Raw genomic sequence first — 20434 nt, 5'->3', positions numbered from 1 at the left:
GATCATGACCTGAGCCAAAATCAAGAGTCGGATGCTCAGCCACCTGAGCCACCCCGGTGCCCCTATCCTTAATTTCTTAATCAACTTATGAACATGGAAAAATTAACTCTCTACAGAAGATAAACAGTGCAAAATAAGGAATGTATTTAAAACCTAGGAATGTTATAAAGCAAAGTCATTTTCACAAAAGCTTTCAGAAAACGTCTTATTGTTTCTAGCAAGGAATCGGCATCTTGATTTAGGGCCAGATTTTGGTTTAAATTCATGAAGTTTCTCTTGTTCAAAAGAGAAACTGGTATAACTTCTTTTTAAAAAATTTTTTTAGGGGCGCCTGGGTGGCGCAGTCGGTTAAGCGTCCGACTTCAGCCAGGTCACGATCTCGCGGTCCGTGAGTTCGAGCCCCGTGTCAGGCTCTGGGCTGATGGCTCAGAGCCTGGAGCCTGTTTCCGATTCTGTGTCTCCTTCTCTCTCTGCCCCTCCCCCGTTCATGCTCTGTCTCTGTCCCCAAAATAAAAATAAACGCTGAAAAAAAAATTTTTTTTTTAAATAAAAAAATACTAAAACCCTCCATTCTTAAAAAATAAATATATATATAAAAATTTTTTTTAATTTGTAATTTTTTTTTTTTTAACGTTTACTTATTTTTGAGACAGAGAGAGACAGAGCATGAATGGGGGAAGGTCAGAGAGAGAGGGAGACACAGAATCCGAAACAGGCTCCAGGCTCTGAGCTGTCAGCACGGAGCCCGACGCTGGGCTCGAACTCACGGACTGCGAGATCATGACCTGAGCCGAAGTCGGACACCCAACCGACTGAGCCACCCAGGCGCCCCATAATTCTTACTCATATTTGAGGGAGAGACAGAGGGAGGGGCAGAGAGAGAGGGAGACACAGAATCCGAAACAGGCTCCAGGCTCTGAGCTGTCAGCACAGAGCTGAACTCACAAACTGTGAAATCACGACCCGAGCCAAAGTTGGACGTTCAACTGACTGAGCCACTGGGCACCCCGTTTGCTTGGGTATTTTTGAAGAAAATGAAGTTCACATTTGCCTGGTCTTGTGTGCGGGAGAGGGATTTGAAGAGTTCCGTGTCAGGGTTGTGCCGGAGAGGGTCTTGGGCACTGCGTCGCTTCTCCAGAGGATGTGTACTTGGTTTCCATCCCCAGCTCGGTTCTGGTTCAGGAGGGGCAACCGGCTGTGAGGTTCATGGGTACAAGAGGATCAGGGATCACGGAGCACACAGACAGGCAACCGTCCGGGACTGGCGTGTGGGTGCCCTAGTGACAGGACTCTCACTCCTTGTACCCCCCAGACGGTTTCTTCAGCACTGCAGCAGAATGCAAGGGAGCAGCTGGGCAAGGTCTCCGTCGTAGTGCTCCTTATTTTAAGTGCCTTCTCTATGGAGTCCGTTTTCTTGTCTCACAGAGAAAGCCCTAGCCTCTTAAACAGCATTGTCTCTAGTTGCTTGCTCATCGTGTGCCTTCCTGGTTGGACTGTAAGCGTTCTGTTAATCTTGTTCTTGCCGGTGGTCTCCCCCCACACCCGGCACGGGGCCGGGTACCGAGTTGGTGCCACGGGGCTTCTAACAATAGGTGAGCCCTGCTCGCTCACCGTCACCTCCAGCCCAGCAGTACCAGGGGAGTGTGGCCGTTTGCAACTGAGTGGAGTTTGGAAGTCATGGTAGCTGAGTTGAGGAGCTGGCTCGTGAGAGAGTCTCTTACTGAGAACATTGTTTTTAAGTTCTCCGGGCGGAGGCCAGAAAACATTCACCACCCGTTTTCAAGAAGAGGCTCGGAAGATACTTTCCTTTTTCCTGCAGGTTGGCTGGATATTTACAGACCTGGTCTCAGAGGACACCCGGAAGGGTACAGTGCGATACAGTCGGAATAAGGTGAGGTGGGATGGGAGCCCGCAGCTTGGTCACGAGCCCGCGGGGTGGCCACGCACAGCTCATCCTGGCTTCTAGGCCAAATGATTTTCCACACAGTGGGGAAAATCGATAAATTACGGACGGGTCTGTCGATGTGTCTTCTAGAGCAAAACCCCTGGCCTTCACCTGCCAGTGCTCTCGGAAGGTGAGCCTGTAGGGCGGATGCTTGACGCTTCTGGCCTTCATAGTTATTTGCGGTGGGAAAGGAGCCCGTGACAGCTGGGGACTGGAGGTGTTGACGTCGTGTAGCCGTTGACAGAGTTCAGTTCTTAATGTTTTCTAAAGAAGAAATAGATGCCGTACAACTCCACGTGCCGTTTCTCTTTTCTTAGGACACCTATTTCCTGAGTTCGGAAGAATGTATCACGGCAGGAGACTTCCAAAATAAGCATCCCAACATATGTCGACTCTCTCCAGATGGACATTTTGGATCCAAGTTCGTTACCGCGGTGGCTACAGGTATGTGTTTTGTTCTTCTTTCGGTGGCTTTTCATTCTCAACTTAGTTACTACTGTGCCTGTGAGATGCAGATTCCTCTTTTTGTTTTGTGGTAGAAATCTAGAACTTACCTGCATCGCCCGCAGAGCCACTGAAACTGAGGCCTCCGCGTGGCTCTTCCCTCATCTGCTCCCGTTCCAAGGTCAGGTTCACTTGGTTCTGGGTCTCTGCTCGGGGCTGCCTTTGCCCCTTCCGGGAACCAAGAGTGACTCTGGCCGTGCAGGAGAAGACTTAGTGTTTGTTATTTTTTTTTTTTTTTTAATTTTTTTTTTTTTCCAACGTTTATTTATTTTTTGGGACAGAGAGAGACAGAGCATGAACGGGGGAGGGGCAGAGAGAGAGGGAGACACAGAATCGGAAACAGGCTCCAGGCTCCGAGCCATCAGCCCAGAGCCTGACGCGGGGCTCGAACTCAAGGACCGCGAGATCGTGACCTGGCTGAAGTCGGACGCTTAACCAACTGCGCCACCCAGGCGCCCCGTCTGTTTGTTATTTATTTTTGACGTCGTGAATAGGAGTCATTCAAGATACCATTTCCGTGCACGTGTGTGTGTGTGAGAGGTTATATATGTCCTATTCCGTGTTATGTGCGTCACATAGATAGTGACCAGAAAAATCGGGGCCCCATAAAAAAGTGCCACCACATCTCCCATAACATCCTTGACGGACGCTGTCGTGGGAAGAGCCAGCCATAGGACCGTGCGGTTTAAAACGAGTAGGAACTTTTTTTTTTTTTTTAATTTTTTTTTTTCAACGTTTTTATTTATTTTTGGGACAGAGAGACAGAGCATGAACGGGGGAGGGGCAGAGAGAGAGGGAGACACAGAATCAGAAACAGGCTCCAGGCTCCGAGCCATCAGCCCAGAGCCCGACGCGGGGCTCGAACTCCCGGACCGTGAGATCGTGACCTGGCTGAAGTCGGTCGCTTAACTGACTGCGCCACCCAGGCGCCCCCGAGGAGGAACTTTAAACTTGAGAACCAACTCCTGCAGACGTGATCTGTTTGGTCACTTTGGTCCAGTCTAACCCGGACCCCGGGAAGATCTGGTTTCTGCTCTCACAGTTTGTTCACGGTGGCCATCCTTCCCCTAGTCTTGTAGGAAGAAGCACCCTCAGGTCACACCAGTGTGCACATAGCCCGAGCCCGTAAGCAACTAGATCCCCTGCTAATCCAAGTGGCACTGCCTGAGTTTTTAAGATGCATCAGCTTGAGGTCCGTTGGGATTGGTAGGCACTTCTTTGAAATGAATGTGCTTTTGACGAGTGAGAGGCAATGGCAGTAGCTTTCACATGCTAGTGTGAATTAGTTGAGTTGGATTTATTTTCCTAACCTGTTGTTGGGCCAGGTACTTAAGGGAGTGGATGAGAGCGTCGAGTGGGGTTACGGTAAACGGTTCCCCAGCGTAGGGTCCTTCCAGGAAGGCGGCTTGGCTACGGGCTGGCACGGTGGGTGCCGAGCAGGAGGAGAGCAGCTCAGACTGGACGCCGAGCCGGGGAGCCGGGGCGGGGCGGGGGGGCAGTCCGAAGCATCGCACCTCGTCCCGCTCCCAATGAAAATAAAGCGCGCCATCCCCTTGCATCAGTGGTTCCTCACCAGGGGCGTGTCGCTGCCCCGTGGAGCTGTTAGGGCTGCACTCCCCACGCCGCACGCCCGAGGCCCCGGTGGGATGGGAAGGAGCGGGCCCGTGTGTCTGCGGCCGTCTCCCAGGAGACTGTCGGCTGTATCCCAGCTTTATGGTGCCTCTGCAGGCCCCGTGCCCGCAGCCGCCCCTCGAGCTGCTGCTGAAGCTCTGAGCTCCCCCTCGCCCCTCCCCGCCAAGAACAACCGTAGCTCCAGACGTTTGGAGGAAGGGAGTAACGATCACGTGTGGGGTTTGCTCCTGTGAACACGAAGGGTCTGCTGGAAGGAGAAGGCTTCGTTGAGCCCGAGTTGAAGCTCTCTGCTCTAATGCTAGCTTCTGTGTGTCTTGGAGGGCTGGCCTCCCACACCTCGGGGCTGTGAGAGTCCCTTCCCGAGGCCAAGGCCCAGGCGCAGAGTTCTTCCGCCACGGGCCCTTTCCTCCTGCGCGCAGGTTCCCTTGGCAGGTTGACTAGGGAGGGGAGTGAGAGAGCTCGTCCCACAATCCCCTCAGCTCAGCCGGGATCGGGCCTCCCGCGAGCCTGGAGAGACCCGCCAGAGCTCGGCGTCTCGCTCCTCCGCGTGGAAACGAGCGTGTCTTCTCATCGAATGTACCTTTGGAGGCCGTCCATGTGGATGAATACTGCTTTGTTTTAAATAGCTTTCCATTTTACAAATCCTGTTCTGTTTTTCGCTGGTCCTCAAAGGCCAGGTTTTTTTCCAACGACCCATCCTATTTTGATGATCCATCCAAAAGCCAGGGTGGGTTTACGACGCCCGAAGTAAAATGATAGCCAGGGGCACCCACTGAGGGCGGCCTCACCACGCCCCTTCCCCACCTTCCCCTCCGCTCCTTCTAAGCCAGCGCGCTCCTCTTTGGTGTGAGGGTGGTGTGCCTGACCCCGAGCGCACCGGAGGGTGAAGGGCTTTGCATCTGCCGCCTCGACCTCAGTGAGCGGTCGTGGCCAGCTCTCCCCAGGATGTGCGTCAGGGCCGGAGAGATGCTAGGCTTGCTTGCCGGTGGGCCCCTGGAGCCCGTTCAACTCTGCTTTGGGAAGCCGGCTGCTGCCGTCCTCTGGTGTGCAAAGTGGAACACGGCAGGCTCCCGGCTTGTCCCCTCCAGGCTGGTTCTGCCCCTGTCCTTCACACTTTCTGATCGTTTGGTCATCCGGTCTGGTTTCTGATAAATGTTTGAAAGCCAGATGGAAAAACATTTCTGTTCCCCGATGAGGAACTTAACTTTGTTTTTGTCAGAGACTAAAGTAGAGATATTGAGAATTTTTTGTTTTTTTAAAATTTTCCAAAGCTGCCAACGATAATGGACATTAGAGTTGTCAGAACGTCACCCGATTATGGAGGCACGTGTATTTGTGGCGGTGGAAGTCGGCCAAGTGCACGGCCTGGTCTTCCCTCGGCCAGAGGCTCGGGGCCCGCCTTTGACGTGGTGCCCGTCCTTCTCTCCAGGGTCTCCTCTCAGCCAGGTTGCCGCTCGGTTCCGCTTCGCTGGATGGTTCCCTCTCAGTGGCTTTTGCACTATCCTTGTCCCTAATTTTAAGACTTGCTGGAGGTTTTGTGAAGCGATGATGGAGAGAGGAGTGGGGAGAGGCACGCAGGGCCGCACATGGCACAGTGAAGCCAGCGGCCCGGGCTGAGGCCCCCTACGTGCTGGCCCTGGCTCTGTGGCAGCGTCCTCGCCTCCCGAGTGTGGCGCTAGAGGACAGTGCGTGGCCGTGCGGGCGTCCGTAGGGTAGAGACCACGGTACAGACGCTGTGTTGTCTTCACCGCTTGTCCCGTCCGTCTCCATCCCCCTCCGCTCACTCAAGAACGCAAGCGTGCTGGAGGCAGGCCTCTGGTGTTCCTGACAGCTAAGAGCCCTGGTGCTGGGTGACAGCACACATAGTCTGGGGTGGGATTGGAGGATTTTTTTTTTTTTTAATGTTTGTTTATTTTTGAAGGAGAGAGAGACCGAGCGTGAGTGGGGGAGGGGCAGAGAGAGAGAGAGAGAGAGAGAGAGAAAGAGAGAGAGACAGAATCTGAAGTGGGCTCCAGGCCCTGAGCCGTCAGCACAGAGCCTGATGTGGGGCTCAAACTCACGAGCCGTGAGATCATGACCTGAGCCGGTCAGACGCCTAGGCACCCCAGGATCGGAGAACGTTTACCAGTCCTGTTTTCTGATTCTGAGAGAGTGTGTCCTGGGTGGGAACCGCTTGAACAGCTGCGCTGCGTCTTCGTGCCCTGTGTCCGCTGCCGTGCGCTCCAGCCACTCGTAAAGTTGCGGCGGCACGTTTTTGAATTCTTACCCGAGACAGACTCTTTGGAGTTGATTTGTTCTGTTGGTCCGGAGTGAAGAGTGACAGATACGGACTGGGTTCGAATCTCCCTCGTGGATGCTCATCGAAGGACTCTCTCTTGCAGGTGGTCCCGACAACCAGGTCCACTTTGAAGGGTACCAGGTGTCCAATCAGTGCATGGCGCTGGTCCGTGACGAGTGTCTGCTGCCGTGCAAAGACGCCCCTGAGCTCGGCTACGCCAAGGAGTCCAGCAGCGAGCAGTACGTGCCTGACGTGTTTTATAAGGTAAAAACACCACGGTACCCAAGGAATCGTGCGGCGTGGCGTGGGCGCGGACCTGTGTTGGACTCCGCGGTCCCCTCAGCCGCTTCTCCTCTGAGCTTGTTTAGGACCCACCTTGTGGGTAACAGCGCTCCGGCTTCAGGGCTTCAGGGCTTGGTATTCAGCTGCTCGGGCTTCTAACTGAAAGGAGACGTAATATTCACGGGACTGGGTTCTCGCCAAATCAAAGCCCTGCAGCACAGAGACCATTTCTGTTTCCCAAGACAAGGCGACGGGATACATCACCAGGAGTCCAGGGTGGAGCTGTGTGCTCAGTAATTAGGCCCTCCTCGGGGCGCCGGCATTTGAGTTAACGAGTTGGACAAAGGGTCGTCTGTTTAGAAATCCTCTTCCTTGTGAAAGCTATAAAAGCTGTTTTTATCGAAAAATGTCCTGTTGAACATGTAGGAGTCAGGTGCGTCCCTAAGGGAAGCTGGAGACCCCGTTTTCCTCCTCTACTCGGCGCTCGTTCTCGGGTCCCGTCGGGTGGACTTGGGTCCCGTCTGCCCCATCCTGCCGCCTGGAGGGCTCCTTGAGTCATGTCTCTTGGCGCGGGGCAGCCTTGCCGCGTCTGAGGGCGCTGTCTTCACTTGGAAGGGTGTCTTCGCGGTAGAAAGAATTCTGGGTTGACCGGTCAGCTCCACCGGCCCCTGCCTCGGGGTGTTTCTCGCAGGAAGCCCCTGTGCCCCTCGTGGGCTCCTCCATTCACAGTGTGACTTTCCTGCTGACTGCCTGCCTTTCCGTTCTTGTCTTATCGCTGGTTTTTAGCAGCTTGACTTTGACTCGGGTAGTCTTCCTCGTGTCCTGCGTTTGGCGGTGGTTGAGCTTCTCAGGTCTGCGAGTTGTGTCAATTTTTGGCCATTGTGTTTGTTTTACGTTGCTACCGTAACAGGTGTTTGCGGACGTGGCGGCCATGAGACCCGGCTCAGGCGTCGCCTCGTAGTCCGGTGCTCAGGGGTCTAGGGTCTGCCCGGGCCACGGCCGGGTCGGTTAGGGCTCTGATGTTCTCCGTGGCGTGAGGCGTCGGCAGCACCGAGTGTCCCGGCCCCGGCCCGGCGGCAGGTCACGGCAGGGCCGTCCGCTGCTCTTCCCTGGAGGCCCGCAGGAGTGTGCCCTCCCGGCCTGCCCGTTAGTCCAAGGTCATCTCCCGATTTTAAGGTCAGTTGATGAGTAACCTTCATCACACCTGCAAAATCCCTTTGCCACGTGAGGGGACAGATCCACGGGTGTGTGTCCTCCTCCCATTCACGGTCCTGGGGAGGAGGCTGGGAAGTATCCCAGAACCATTTCTAGAATTCTGTAGAATTCTGCACATGCCAGCCGTTCAGTACCTTTTTCTTTTTTGGTTGGGATTTTGTTGTTGTTGTTGTTTGTTTTTGGTCGCTCAGGGACTCCAGTCACACGTGTATTTGGCTGCTGGAAGTCCCACAGCTTACTGATGCCCCGTTTGTCGTATTTCAGGCTGTTTTCTTTCTGTGCTTCATTTTGAGGAGTCCGCGTTGCTATTTCTTGCGGCCTGTTCGTCCTGGCTTGTGTGACGTCTGGTCTGCTGCCGCTCCCATCTAGCAAACCGTCCGTCCCAGGCGTGATCGCTGCGGTTTCCTCTGGGGTGTGTGTGTGTGTGTGTGTGTGTGTGTGTGTGTGTGTGTTTCCCACGCCTCCACCTGCCTGCACGCGTGGGATGCAGTTATAATGAGTATTTTGATGTCCCGATCTGTTAAATCTGTCTGTCACTTCTGGATCAGTTTTGATTGGTTGATTTTTTTTTCCCCCGAATTATGGGTTGTGATCATGGCGTCTTAAGGTCCTCGTGTCCAACATTTGTATCATCTGTGGGTTTGCAGCTGTTGTCTTTTTTTGGTGTAATGTCTGTCTTTTCTCTTCACGTTTGGTAAGTTTCCGCCGTGTGCTGGTCGTCGCATATGAAAGAGCCAAAGACCCTGGAGGACGTTTTTCCCTGGAGACGACCCCCCCTCTGTCCAGCGGGGCCACGAGGCAGCACCCAGATGCACCAGAGCGGTACTTAGGGGTCAGGTCTGACTGACATTTATGGAAGACTGTCCGCTGCGGGTTCTTGCCTTTTCATGGAGTGCAGTCTGTAAGATGACACCTGCTTCGGGTGTTTGTCCCCTCGGCCCCGAATGACTGGGAGATTCAATCTCCTCCTGAAACAGGTTTCAGCTTGGTTGCTGCGTCGTGCAGTGTAAACACATGGAGACTCCACCCCACACGCTTCAAAACTTGTATTATCTTGACTGGGAGAATGGCTGTGTGTTTGAAACCCCCGGGCCTCAAACGTGGTCACCCCAGCCCTGTGCAAAGCCCGTCTCTGCCAGGTTCTCTGTGTGCGGCCCCGGCCCGCTGCCAGTGAGCTGAAATCCCAGCCCTTCATGCTCTCGGGAGTGGGGGAGCCTTGTGGCCCTCATCACTGCGTCCGCGTGTTCACTGCCCTGCTGTGCGGCCTCCAGGCCCCTCCTGCCCTCAGAGCAGCCCTCTTCGGAGGTCTTGCACGTTCAGTGCCAGGCCACCGCAGTCAAGCAGATGGTGCCGTGACACGAGTCAAACGCGTGTTTTGGCTTCCCAGCGCGTGCTGAAGTTCTGGGTACGCTGCAGTCTGTTCAGCGTGCCGTGCCGTCGTGTCTAAAAAACAGCGTCTTTTAAAACTTTAATTGAAAAATACTTCATTGGGGCATCTGGGTGGCCCGGTTGGCTGAACATCTGACTTTGGCTCAGGACATGAACTCAGAGTTTGTGAGTCCGAGCCCCACGTCGGGCTCACTGCTGTCATCGCAGAGCCCGTTGGGATCCTCTGTCCCCCCTCTCCCTGCACTTCCCCTGCTCACGTGTGCGCCCTCTCTCTCTCTCTCTCTCTCAAAAATAAATAAACGTAAAAAAACACCATATTTTATTACCCAAAAACGCTAACCATCATCTGAGCTTTCGGCAGGTCGTAATCTTTTTGCCTTGATCTGGGGGCTGCCAACCGGTTAGGGTGGGGGCTGCCGAAAGCCCGGGTGGCTGTGGCAAATTGTTGCCAGACGACAGCCGGGAAGTTTGCTGCAGGCTCATTCCCTCGCTGATGGCTCCTCTGCAGCAGGCGACGCTGTCTGACAGCGGTGCACCCCCAGGAGAGCTTTCGGAGCCACAGGCCGTCCTCTCAGACCCCACTGCCCCCTCGTGCACGAGTTTATGTGACAACAGAGATCACTGGGCACGGGTCACCACGACAAATGTGCTCCTAACGAGAAGCACCAAACAGGACACAGACACGAAGTGCACAAAGGGTGTGGGCCATGGCGCCGGTGGACTTGTGTGACGGCAGGGCGGCCACAAACCCCGGTTTCTAAAATCTCACAGCATTTGTAAAGCACAGTAAGACGAAGTGAGGCGGCTGTTCCGTGAGATCGCACGGGGGCTGTGACCTGCCCTCCAGGTGAGCGGCCTCTGTGTGTCTCAGGGCTGAACCGGGTGGGGGGGGCGTGTGCTCCGGGGCCTCCAGTGTCCAGTCTGTAGCTGTGGCACCGCCACGTGCCCTCCCCAGCACGCCCCTGGCTCTGCGTGCGCTGGACACCCTGAGGACAGCCCCCCGCTCAGTCCCCTGTCCCCTCGCCACCGCGTGCCCATGGCTCTCTAACAGCTTCTCAAGTGCAGCTTTAACGGTCTGTGTTCTCAAGCTGTTCGTGGGGGCCGTTTGGCACATTGTGTGGGTGTCTCTGGGTCCCGGCAGCTGGCGGGGTGCCAAGGCGTGGATCTGAGAGGGGGCGGGATTCGGGGCTCTCCTTTCCTACCTGAGAACTGTGCTTCCCGTGGGCCGTGGCTTTCTGAGAGCTGCAAGCGTCTCCTCTACTCCCCACCTCGGCCGCTGGGTTAGGTTTCGTTCCGATTGTGGTCGTCACCCTCCCCTTTCTGGTTGGAGAGAGGAGGCTCAGGGAGGCTCGCGCAGCCACAGGTGGAGGGGCACGGGCGGGGGCTGCCGGGACCGCAGAGTCTGGGCGCCAGCACGCTGCCCGCGCGGGAGCCTGTCATCCCTGGGGACACTCGAGACCTGTGACGCTCCTAGCACGTGGAGTTCTAGAATGGATAAAGGGCGCTGCCTGCTGAGCCGGATGCCCTGCGTGAAGCCTGGCGGAAGGGCTTCCCTCTCTTCGCTGTCTGGGCAGAGTCCTCGTTGTGCACGGAGTTTTGGAGGGGATTCCCTTTCCGGAGGTTTTCGCTGCCCGGAGTGCGTGTTCTGGAGTGATTTGCTGGGAGAGGCCTGGAGGCAGTGCTTGCGGAACTGGAACTCGTTCCAGTGCTTGTAGGCTGTGTGACGCCTTTGACATCCTTTTCTTAATGAGCAGGTGTCCACGTGGAGAGAGATTTTCTTTTTTTTTGTTTTCAAAGATTTATTCTTTTTTTAATGGTTATTCATCTTTGAGACAGAGAGCGAGAGGGTGAGTGCCCTCGAGTGGGGGAGGGGCAGGGAGGGAGGGAGACAGAGGATCTGAAGCGGGCTCCCTACTGTCAGCAGCAAGCCTGGTGGGAGGCTCCAGCTCACGGACCGTCAGATCGTGATCTGAGCCAAAGTCGGACGTCCAACCTACTGAGCCGCCCAGGCGCCCCTCAAGTCTAAATTTTGTTTTAATTTTTCAGTGTTCATTTATTTACTTTTGAGAGAGAGACAGCGAGAGGGAGCACGAGCAGGGGAGGGGCAGAGAGAGAGGGAGACACAGAATCCGAAGCAGGTTCCAGGCTCTCAGCTGTCAGCACAGAGCCCGACGCGGGACTTGAACTCACAGGCCGCGAGATCCTGACCTGAGCCGAAGTCGGACGCTCAACTGACTGAGCCACCCAGGTGCCCCTCAAGTCTAAATTTTTAAACCATTTTTGACAGATGAAATTCACATGTAGTACAATCACTGATTCACCCATTGGAAGCGCACGGTTGGCTGGTGTGTAGCATATTCACAGGGTCGTGGGGCCAGCACCACCACCTAATTTGGAACCTTTGTCCCCTAGACAGAAACCCACAGAGCCCGAGCCTCCCGTCCTAAGACTCCTGGTAGTTGTTCCTTTGCTTCCTTGTGTGGGTTTGCTTTATGGAATCGCACACGCGGGATCTGTTGTGATGTGTCCTTCACCGCTTCCCATAACGTCTTTAGGTCCAGCTGTGTCTGTGGGGTGTGGTCCTCAGTCTGTCTTATCAGCGCACCAGGCGGCCTGGTAGGGGCGGCGGGGCCTTGACCTGGAGAGGGACTTTTGAAACTGGAAACAACCCCACTTGTAACAAAGAATTTACTTCCTCACCAACCAGAAGGAAATAGAGGCTGAACACCCCCTGGATTGCTTCATCTGTGCGTGTGTGTCCGTGTTACTGGGTGGTGGGAGCGCTCCCGGGCATGGGGAAGGGACAGGGCAGAGGCGCAGACGACTCGCCCGTGCTCTGGCTCCCGGCACCTCCTGGCTCCGTTCTTTCTGCTCCTGAGTCCACACGGCTGCTGCCACTGCAGGGGCGGCACTCTGGGGTCCTGGCTGGACAAATGGGGTCCTGGCCGGATACACGGGGTTCTGGCTAGAAACCTGGGGTCCCGGGTGGACATGCTGGGCAACCGGCAGGGCGTGTGTCATAGGGGACAGGCATGCTTTCCTTGTTGGCCGCGTGTCTGGAAATGCCCGCGAGTGAAGGACCATGGCTTTTGCCGCCCTGCTCCTTCCAGACTGGTGCCGTTGAGGGAGAGTAAGGCTTTCCTGTGACGGCTCCCTCGGACGCCTCTCAGGTCTGGGGCAGTAATGGAGCTAATGGGGAGGGGTACTCCCATTGGTCTTCCAGGGGGGTGGTTCCTAGTCCCTTGTTTAGGGCTTCTCCACCCCTCCCCCTGCCCCAACTCCCTCATGGTGTTTAATAAAAACCAAAACCATGAGGCTTGACAGCACAGACCTGGCCCTCAGGTCCTGTTTCTGTAGCAGGTACTTCACTCGTCAAATCACACCCTGCCAGGAACCCATGTGAGAGTTAAGTTATCCCCGCCCCCACCCCCAAAGTTCCTACCTTAGATGCATTTGTGATGCAGTGTTTTGTAATGCAAAACCAGTATTTTGACTCATTTTTAGCACTTGAGACCTAAGGTCCTGCTGGCGGCCATTCTGAACAGCTGGCCAGTGACTTCATCTGACCCTTTGTAGGAAAGCTGTGGGTCTGCGGGTGATGACAGAATCCGGTGTCCTCTTTGACGAGCTCAGTGTCTCCCATCCGAGGCCCCTCACCCAGGCTCTCTGCCTCCTTTAGCAATAGCGTGGGCCCCTGGCTCCACCCCAGCACATGCTCAGGAAGCCCTCACGTGCATGATACAAATGAAAACGTCACTTCAGATGAATCAAACTGCCATCTGTTTTTCTTTTCAAAGTTTTTGAAATGAAACATCAAATAGATAGGAGGATTATTACTTTTTAAGTTGGCCAAGCAATACTTTTTTTTTTAACTTTGTGCGCGCGCGCGCGTGTGGGAGTTGGGGAGGAGCAGAGGGAGAGGGAGACACAGAATCCCAAGCAGGCACCAGGCTCCAAGCTGTCAGCACAGAGCCCGATGCGGGCTCGAACCCATGAACCGTGAGAACATGACCTGAGCCGAAGTTGGACGCTTAACCTACTGAGCCACCCAGGCACCTCCCCCTACACTGTGTCTTTTTACCTTTTTTTTTTTTTTAACTTTTTTTCTTTTAATGTTTATTTATTTTTGAGACAGAGACAGAGCATGAATGGGGGAGGGGCAGAGAGAGAGGGAGACACAGAATCAGAAGCAGGCTCCAGGCTCTGAGCTGTTAGCACAGAGCCTGACGTGGGGCTTGAACTCACAGTCCGCAACATCATGACCTGAGTCGAAGTTGGACGCTTAATCGACTGAGCCGCCCAAGGTGCCCCTGTGTCTTTTTAAAATTACGTTTTTAGCATTACATTAGCCTATATTTGGGCCCAAAAAAAATTAGGTTTTCAAACTGTTTGAAATTGGTAAATGTGTGTTTGGCAGCTTTGCTGTGTGTTATTAGTTCCTTGAATTTATTTTATTTTATTTTTTATTTATTGATTGTTTAATTTATATCCAAGTTAGTTAGCATATGGTGCAACAATGATTTCAGGAGTAGATTTCTTAATGCCCCTTACCCATTTAGCCCATCCCCCCACCCACAACCCCTCCAGCAACCCTCTGTTCTCTATACTTAAGAGTCTCTTATGTTTTGTCTCCTCCCTGTTTTTATATTACTTTTGCTTCCTTTTCTTTAATGTTCATCTGTTTTGTATCTTAAATTCCTCATATGAGTGAGGTCATATGATATTTGTCTTTCTCTGACTAATTTTACTTAGCATGATACCCTCCAGTTCCATCCACGTAGTCGCAAATGGCAAGATTTTTGATCGCTGAGTAATACTCCATTGTATATATATTCCACATCTTTATCCATTCATCCATCGATGGACATTTGGGCTGTTTCCATACTTTGGCTGTTGTCAGTAGCGCTGCTATAAACATTGGGGTGCGTGTGCCCCTTTGAAACAGCACACCTGTATCCCATGGATAAATGCCTAGTAGTGCAATTGCTGGGTCATAGGGTAGTTCTATTTTTTAGTTTTTTGAGGAACCTCCATACTGTTTTCCAGACTGGCTGCACCAGTTTGCAATCCCACCAGCAGTGCAAAAGAGATCCTCTCTCTCCGCATCCTCACCAACATCTGTTGTTGCCTGAGTTGTTAGCGTTCGCTATTCTGACAGGTGCAAGGTGGTATCTCATTGTGGTTTTGATTTGTATTTCCCTGATGATGAGTGATGTTGAGCAAGTTTTCATGTGTCTGTTCGCCATCTGGATATCTTCTTTAGAGAATGTTAATGTCTTTTGCCCATTTCTTCACTGGATTATTTGGTTTTTGGGTGTTGAGTTTGATAAGTTCTTTATAGATTTTGGATACTAACCCTTTATCTGATACGTCATTTGCAAACATCTTCTCCCATTCCATCAGTTGCCTTTTAGTTTTGCTGATTGTTTCCTTCTCTGTGCAGAAGTTTTTTATTCCGATGAGGTCCCGGTGGTTCATATTTGCTCGTTTCCCTTGCCTCCAGAGACGTGTTGAGTTAAGAAGTTGCCATGGACAAGGTCAAAGAGGTTTTTGCCTGTTTTCTCCTCTAGGATTTTGATGTTTCCTGTCTTATGTTTAGGTCTTTCATCCATTTTGAGTTTCTTTTTGTGTCTGGTATAAGAAAGTCGTCCAGATTCATTCTTCTGCATGTCGCTGTCCAGTTTTCCCAGCACCACGTGCTGAAGAGACTGTCTTTATTCCGTTGGATATTCTTTCCTGCTTTGTCAAAGATGAGTTGGCCATACATTTGTGGGTCCATTTCTGGGGTCTCTATTCTGTTCCATTGATCCCAGTGACTGTTTTTGTGCCCGTGCCATACTGTCTTGAGGATTACAGCTTTGTAGTATAGCTTGAAGTCTGGGAGTGTAATGCCTCCACCTTCGGTTTTCTTTTTCAAGATTGTTTTAGCTATTCAGGGTCTTTTCTGGTTCCATACAAATTTTAGGATTGCTTGTTCTAGCTTTGTGAAGAATGCTGGTGTTATTTTGATAGGACTTGCGTTGAATATGTAGATTGCTTTGGGTAGTAAGTTCCTCTAATTTATATACATATTCTGTGGGTTTTCTGCACAGATGAGCATATTGTCCAGAAATGGCAGTTGTCTCCCCTTTCCCATTCATTTCGGCTCCTCGTGCTGGTAGGGCTTCCAGAACAGTGTCCAGGGACCAGTACTATTATCTTGTTTGCGACCATGAAATAAGTGCTTTCAGGATTTTATCATTAACTGTGAGTCTGTCTTTCTGGTAATGCTCTTTATTTGGAGATTTGCTTTTTGCTTGCATGTCTTGTAAGTTGCTTGCACTTAAGAAGCGAGCTCCCTTTTGTCATGGGGCCTGTGTTGTTTCTTTAATCCTGCTGTGGTTTCCCTGGATTGCTCACTCGCCTGTCGGTGAGAGCAGGCTAGCAGTGCTTCCCACAATTTGTTACGGACTTACGGGGTTTGAGACAGTCATTTCTCACATGTTTTAGGAAAATACCAGTTTGAGCAAAGAGACCTCCACACGCAAGCATTGAAGTAACTCCTGTGGGCCGTGGGCTGTAGGCTGTGGGCTGTGGCCTGCAGGCTTACAGATGGGACACACACCGATGCCTGTCTGAGGCTACTCATCGTGTTGTTGTATGTGGTAAACAAAAATGGGAAGTAATTCTACAAGTTCAATAACAGGGCCTTCAATTAAAATATGTCTCTGGGATAAAATACTATGTATGTGACTGTTAAAGGCATGTGCTTGAAAATTATTTAAAAATCTGGGATAGGGGCACCTGAGTGGCTCGGTCAGTTGAGTGTCTGACTCTTGGTTTTGGCTCAGGTGGTGGGATTGAACCCCACGTCAGGCTCTGTGCTGAGTGTGGAGCCTGCTTTACGTTCTCTCTCCCCCTCTTCCCCTCTCCCCTGTTTCCCTTGCTTGCACTTGTTCTCGCTCTCTTAAAAAAAAAAAAAAAATATCTGGGATAAAACTCATAATGTAAAATTAAGCGTGTACCTGTATGTGCAGCGTAAAGATACATGTGTAGGTGTTTGTGCACACATCGATGTGTGCATTTATACAGAGGACGGGGCTGGAGAGCTCGGGGGTCCTTCGGGAGGGTGGTGCTTGTCCACAGCTCCGATCTGTACGTCCCGGCACGTACTGTGCAGCCTGCAATGAATGGCTGGGGGTTGGGAAGAGGTGCCCTGAGACCGAGACACCGGAGAAGGAAGGAAGGTGAAGAGACCCGCAGGACGGCCAAGGCGTCGTGTTTTCTGTGCTTTTCCTGAAGGAGTCACTGCTTGACCTGGGTTATCTTCGGGGGGGTGTTCACGGTGGAGGGGACTGGTCTTTTCTGTCTTCTGTGCTGCGTTGATGCTACGTGTGTGTTTCTTTTATAATTTAATGCAAGAGTTGTACTTGTTCATGGTCGCACCCTTGATTCCTACAAAAAGACACAGGGAAGGCGTGATCAGCGGTAGCCACTGTTTGTGTCTAGCATGTTTCCTTTTCATTTCTGTTATTTTAGAGCAGATTTTTTTAAGTTTATTTATTTTGAGAACACACCTGCGCACACAGGGGAGGCGGAGAGAGAGGGAGAGAATCCCAAGCCGGCTCCACACTGTCAGTGCAGAGCCCAACACAGGGCTCGATCCCACGAACCCTGAAATTCTGACCTGAGCCAAAATCAAGAGTCAGATGCTTAACCAACTGAGCCCCCCAGGCGCCCCATCAGGTTTTTAAATGGGGCTCATAATGATAAGGGAGCACGTTATTGAATATGTGGCTGAATCAATGTATTTAACAACTGACATCTGCTTCCGTTGCTCCTGGATGCCGCTAGGGGTGCTGGTGCACGTTGGTGCAGCTCTGGACAGGACGCCGGTGCCGGTGCCCCCATCGTCACCCCGGCCACGGGTAGGTGAGGGTGCGGCTTGGGAGAGTGCTGCGTTCCCTGGGGTTTCCCTGGGGGTGGATTTGCAGGCGTGGTGTTTGGATGGTGTTCGGGGCTGTTGCCTGGATGAGGTGGAGACGAGCTTCCAGGGCCAGCTGAGGCCTGGGCCCCCAGCACGGACAGGCGGGGCTGCCGTGCACCCTCGGGGCACAAGGGCACACCTGGAAGCCAGGCAGAGCTTCCTTGTCAGGAGGCGCCCGTAGGTCCAGAATGGGGGCGCCGTTGGCACCACGTGGCCGTCGGGGCCTGGCACAGCTAGCGTGGGGAACGCGGGGCTGGTTAGCGCGGTTTAAAGAAGAGACCAGGGAGGAGCCAGGTCTGCTGGGAAGGCAGGCGGAGCAGTGGCCGGTGCTGCTGTGGGAAGCGGGGCCAAGACACTTGCTCGTTCAGGGTTTCGTGAACCTCAAAGAAATACCCCGCGTGTGTGTCCTGTGGGAAGAGGTGACGGGCGGGGAACAGAGGAGACCGCGAGTGGTGTCCTTGAGGCAGCGCAGCACAGTAGAGAATGTGTGGCGGCCCTGGGCTCCGGGGTTTTCAGAGACAGGACAGTACCGGCTGGGGGTGGCCGGGGGCCCCGAGCTCCCGGGCCGGCGGGCCGCTGCTGGAGGGCTGGGACTGGGAGTCTCAGGGGACCAGTTTGCACACGGGAAGCCAGGCTTCGGCCGAGAGCAAGGCCACAAGTAGTAGGTGGAAGCTCGCCAGCGAGCATCTAGGCAGCGGGAGCCCCGAGGGGGTGCCGTCGGACGGGGTGCTGCAGCTCCAAGGCGCATGTGCTTCAGGGGCACAGGTCTGTGTCTCACTTAACGTACAGGGACTTTACTAATACAAAATCGGACGTGTGCTTCCGGGAAGTCCGAAATTCTAGATGACGGGGAAGTAGGCGCCCGGCACCAGCCTTCACCTGTGCTTCCAGCACCCACTGTGCACGCGTGGGGGCAGGAGAGCCTAGGACGGCATCGCCAGGGTCTGCAGCGTCTTCACTCAGGCCAGACCTAGACCCCCTGCCAGGTGTCACACCTGGGTCCCGGGACGACAGCGGTGGGCGAGTCGCACCGGTGCCCTCCTCCCAGGTGGCCCGTGGGGCGACCGTGGGGGTGTCCCGGTGTGGCGTGGCAGGGCGCTCCAGAACTGAAGAGTGTGAGAGTTAGCCAGGTGGGGAGGGCCTCGTCCGGGGGCCACACGTCCTCAGGGCCCGATGCGTCTGGGGGCCGTGGCTCTGCGGTAGGTGGAGTGCACTGGAGATGGTGACGCGTAGGCGGGAAGACACGGGCAGAGGTGGAAGGTGGCTCTGGGACGTGCCCGCCGGAGGGGATGTGGAGGCGGGTGGATTTTGCGGCAGGCAACAGGAGCACCACATGCTGGCTGCTGAGCTGGGAGAGGGCAGCAGGGGGGAGATGTGAGGTGAGCCTGAAATCCGCAAGGAGGCGCGCTAGGGGGGGAGGGAGCTCACTGTTGTAGAAGGTCATTGTGGGCACAGGGCTGGGGAGCCCGATGAGGCCGGCGCTGTCGTGCAGGGGACGTGCGTCCACTGGCTGTGGCCTTTGGGTGTGGAGACTGGGTGCCAGGGCCCAGGGCTCTGCCGTCCTAGCAGGAAGGGACCCGGGCTGGAGCCAGGCCTCTGGTTGGGGTGGGTGGGAAGGCACTGGAGTCATGAACCTCGGCGAGTAGCACCGTGAGCACGGCCGGGGCTGTGTGTTTGAGGTCTGGCGTGGCTGGACCACAAGGAAGCCAAGCCAGCCATCTTTGGTGTCCTCCGCTCTGGAGGCCCTGGAAGGGGGAGAGGGGACAGGGAGGCAGAGAAGGGGCAGCTCTCCTGCAGGGAGCTGCCGTGGGGGCTCTCGAGGCCCGTGGAGCCCCTTTCTGTCTCCGCCATCGTTCGGGGGCCGTCCCAGTGCCTGGCGCTTACCCAGGAGTGCTCTCTGGGCCAGCCCTGCCTCACTCCTGCCACGTGCCCTGCGCCGGCGTCATCTGTCGAAGGATAAGTGTGTTTCGGGGGTTTCATGCATTCTCCCAAATCTCCAAGAAGGTGGTGCTGTCTGAGCCCGCGGGGCCGTGCTGGCAGGACCCCGCGCCGCACCCCTTCATCCTGAGAGGGTGTCTTCTGTTTCCTTGGGGAATTGCCTTGTGCTTTCTGCATTCGGTCGGCCGCTCTTTGTGATTAACCCGTCATGTGCTGCACACACATGCCGGGGTGCCGCTTTCTTGACAGTTGTCATACAGAGAAGCTGCAATCGTTTCTGTTCAGAGAGTCTTTTTCGTTATAATTTCTGCCCATTTCATTGTATTTGGGAAATAATTCTTTATCCCAAAACTACGTACTTACTTATGTTTTCTCTCGGTGTTTTTATCGTTTAATTTTACATTGAGGTTCGTGATCCATTTATCTGTTATTTTTTGGTTTATTTATTGTAGTTCTCTTATACATCACATGTTTGTCAGGGTGGGACCCTTCACTCATTCAGCTGTTTGTTTGTTTATTTATTGAGAGAGAGAGAGAGACAGAGAGAGGGAGAGGGAGAGAATCCCAAGCAGGTTCCGTGCTGTCGGTGCAGAGCCTGACTCAGGGCTCGATTTCATGAACCATGAGATCATGACCTGAGCAGAGATCAGGAATCAGATGCTTAACCACCCGAGCCCCCCAGATGCCCCTCATTTAACTTTTTTAAACAAATGGTGTTTTTTTTTTTTTTTTTAATGTTTGTTTATTTTTTGAGAGAGTGAGCACGCATGAGGAAGAGGCAGAGAGAGATGGAGACACAGAACCTGAAGCAGGCTCCAGGCTCTGAGCTGTCAGCACGGAGCCCGACACAAGGCTCGAACCCACGTACTGTGAGATCATGACTTTAGCCAGAGTCAGACGTCCAACCGACTCAGCCACCCACGCACCCTCCCAAAATGTTTTAATTACAAGAGATTACGTTTGCTACCAACGTTATTTAGGAAAACTTAGCAATTAATCAAGAAATTGCCAAAAAGAGAAGAGATTCTGAACAACATACTAGCATAATGTCCAGTCTCAGAAGAAGGATTTTGTGGTACCTGGGATCTCCAAGCTAGGCTTTCATTCGAATCTGCTGTCAGGACCAGGGTCTGTGGCCACAAGGTCCCCACAGGGGAGGAGTAGGGTTGGAGTGCGCGACCTCACGGCGCCATCGCGTTGTTGAGCGGAGATCGCCAAGTTCTGATGCAGAGATGAATTCTGCTATGGATGGACCAGGTCTCTGGCCCCCTCCACCCCGCCCAGC

The 20434-nt window shown here is 53.7% G+C and overlaps 1 protein-coding gene across 2 annotated transcripts in view; it reads left to right on the top strand.

Annotated features, from left to right (window-relative positions):
• The window catches only part of NPLOC4 (NPL4 homolog, ubiquitin recognition factor), a 61639-nt gene that overhangs the window by 27954 nt on the left and 13251 nt on the right, over positions 1–20434 (top strand). For both annotated transcript variants that reach the window (XM_023244307.2, XM_023244308.2), the window contains exons 10-12: positions 1820–1891; positions 2263–2389; positions 6463–6623. In XM_023244307.2, coding sequence (XP_023100075.1) covers positions 1820–1891; positions 2263–2389; positions 6463–6623 — 360 coding nt within the window. The remainder of the gene's footprint in view (positions 1–1819; positions 1892–2262; positions 2390–6462; positions 6624–20434) is intronic.

Source organism: Felis catus, chromosome E1 (genome assembly GCF_018350175.1).
Source record: "Felis catus isolate Fca126 chromosome E1, F.catus_Fca126_mat1.0, whole genome shotgun sequence".
NCBI lineage: Eukaryota > Metazoa > Chordata > Mammalia > Carnivora > Felidae > Felis > Felis catus.
Note: the sequence above shows the minus strand (reverse complement) of the source record. Positions and strands in the feature narration are given on the sequence as shown.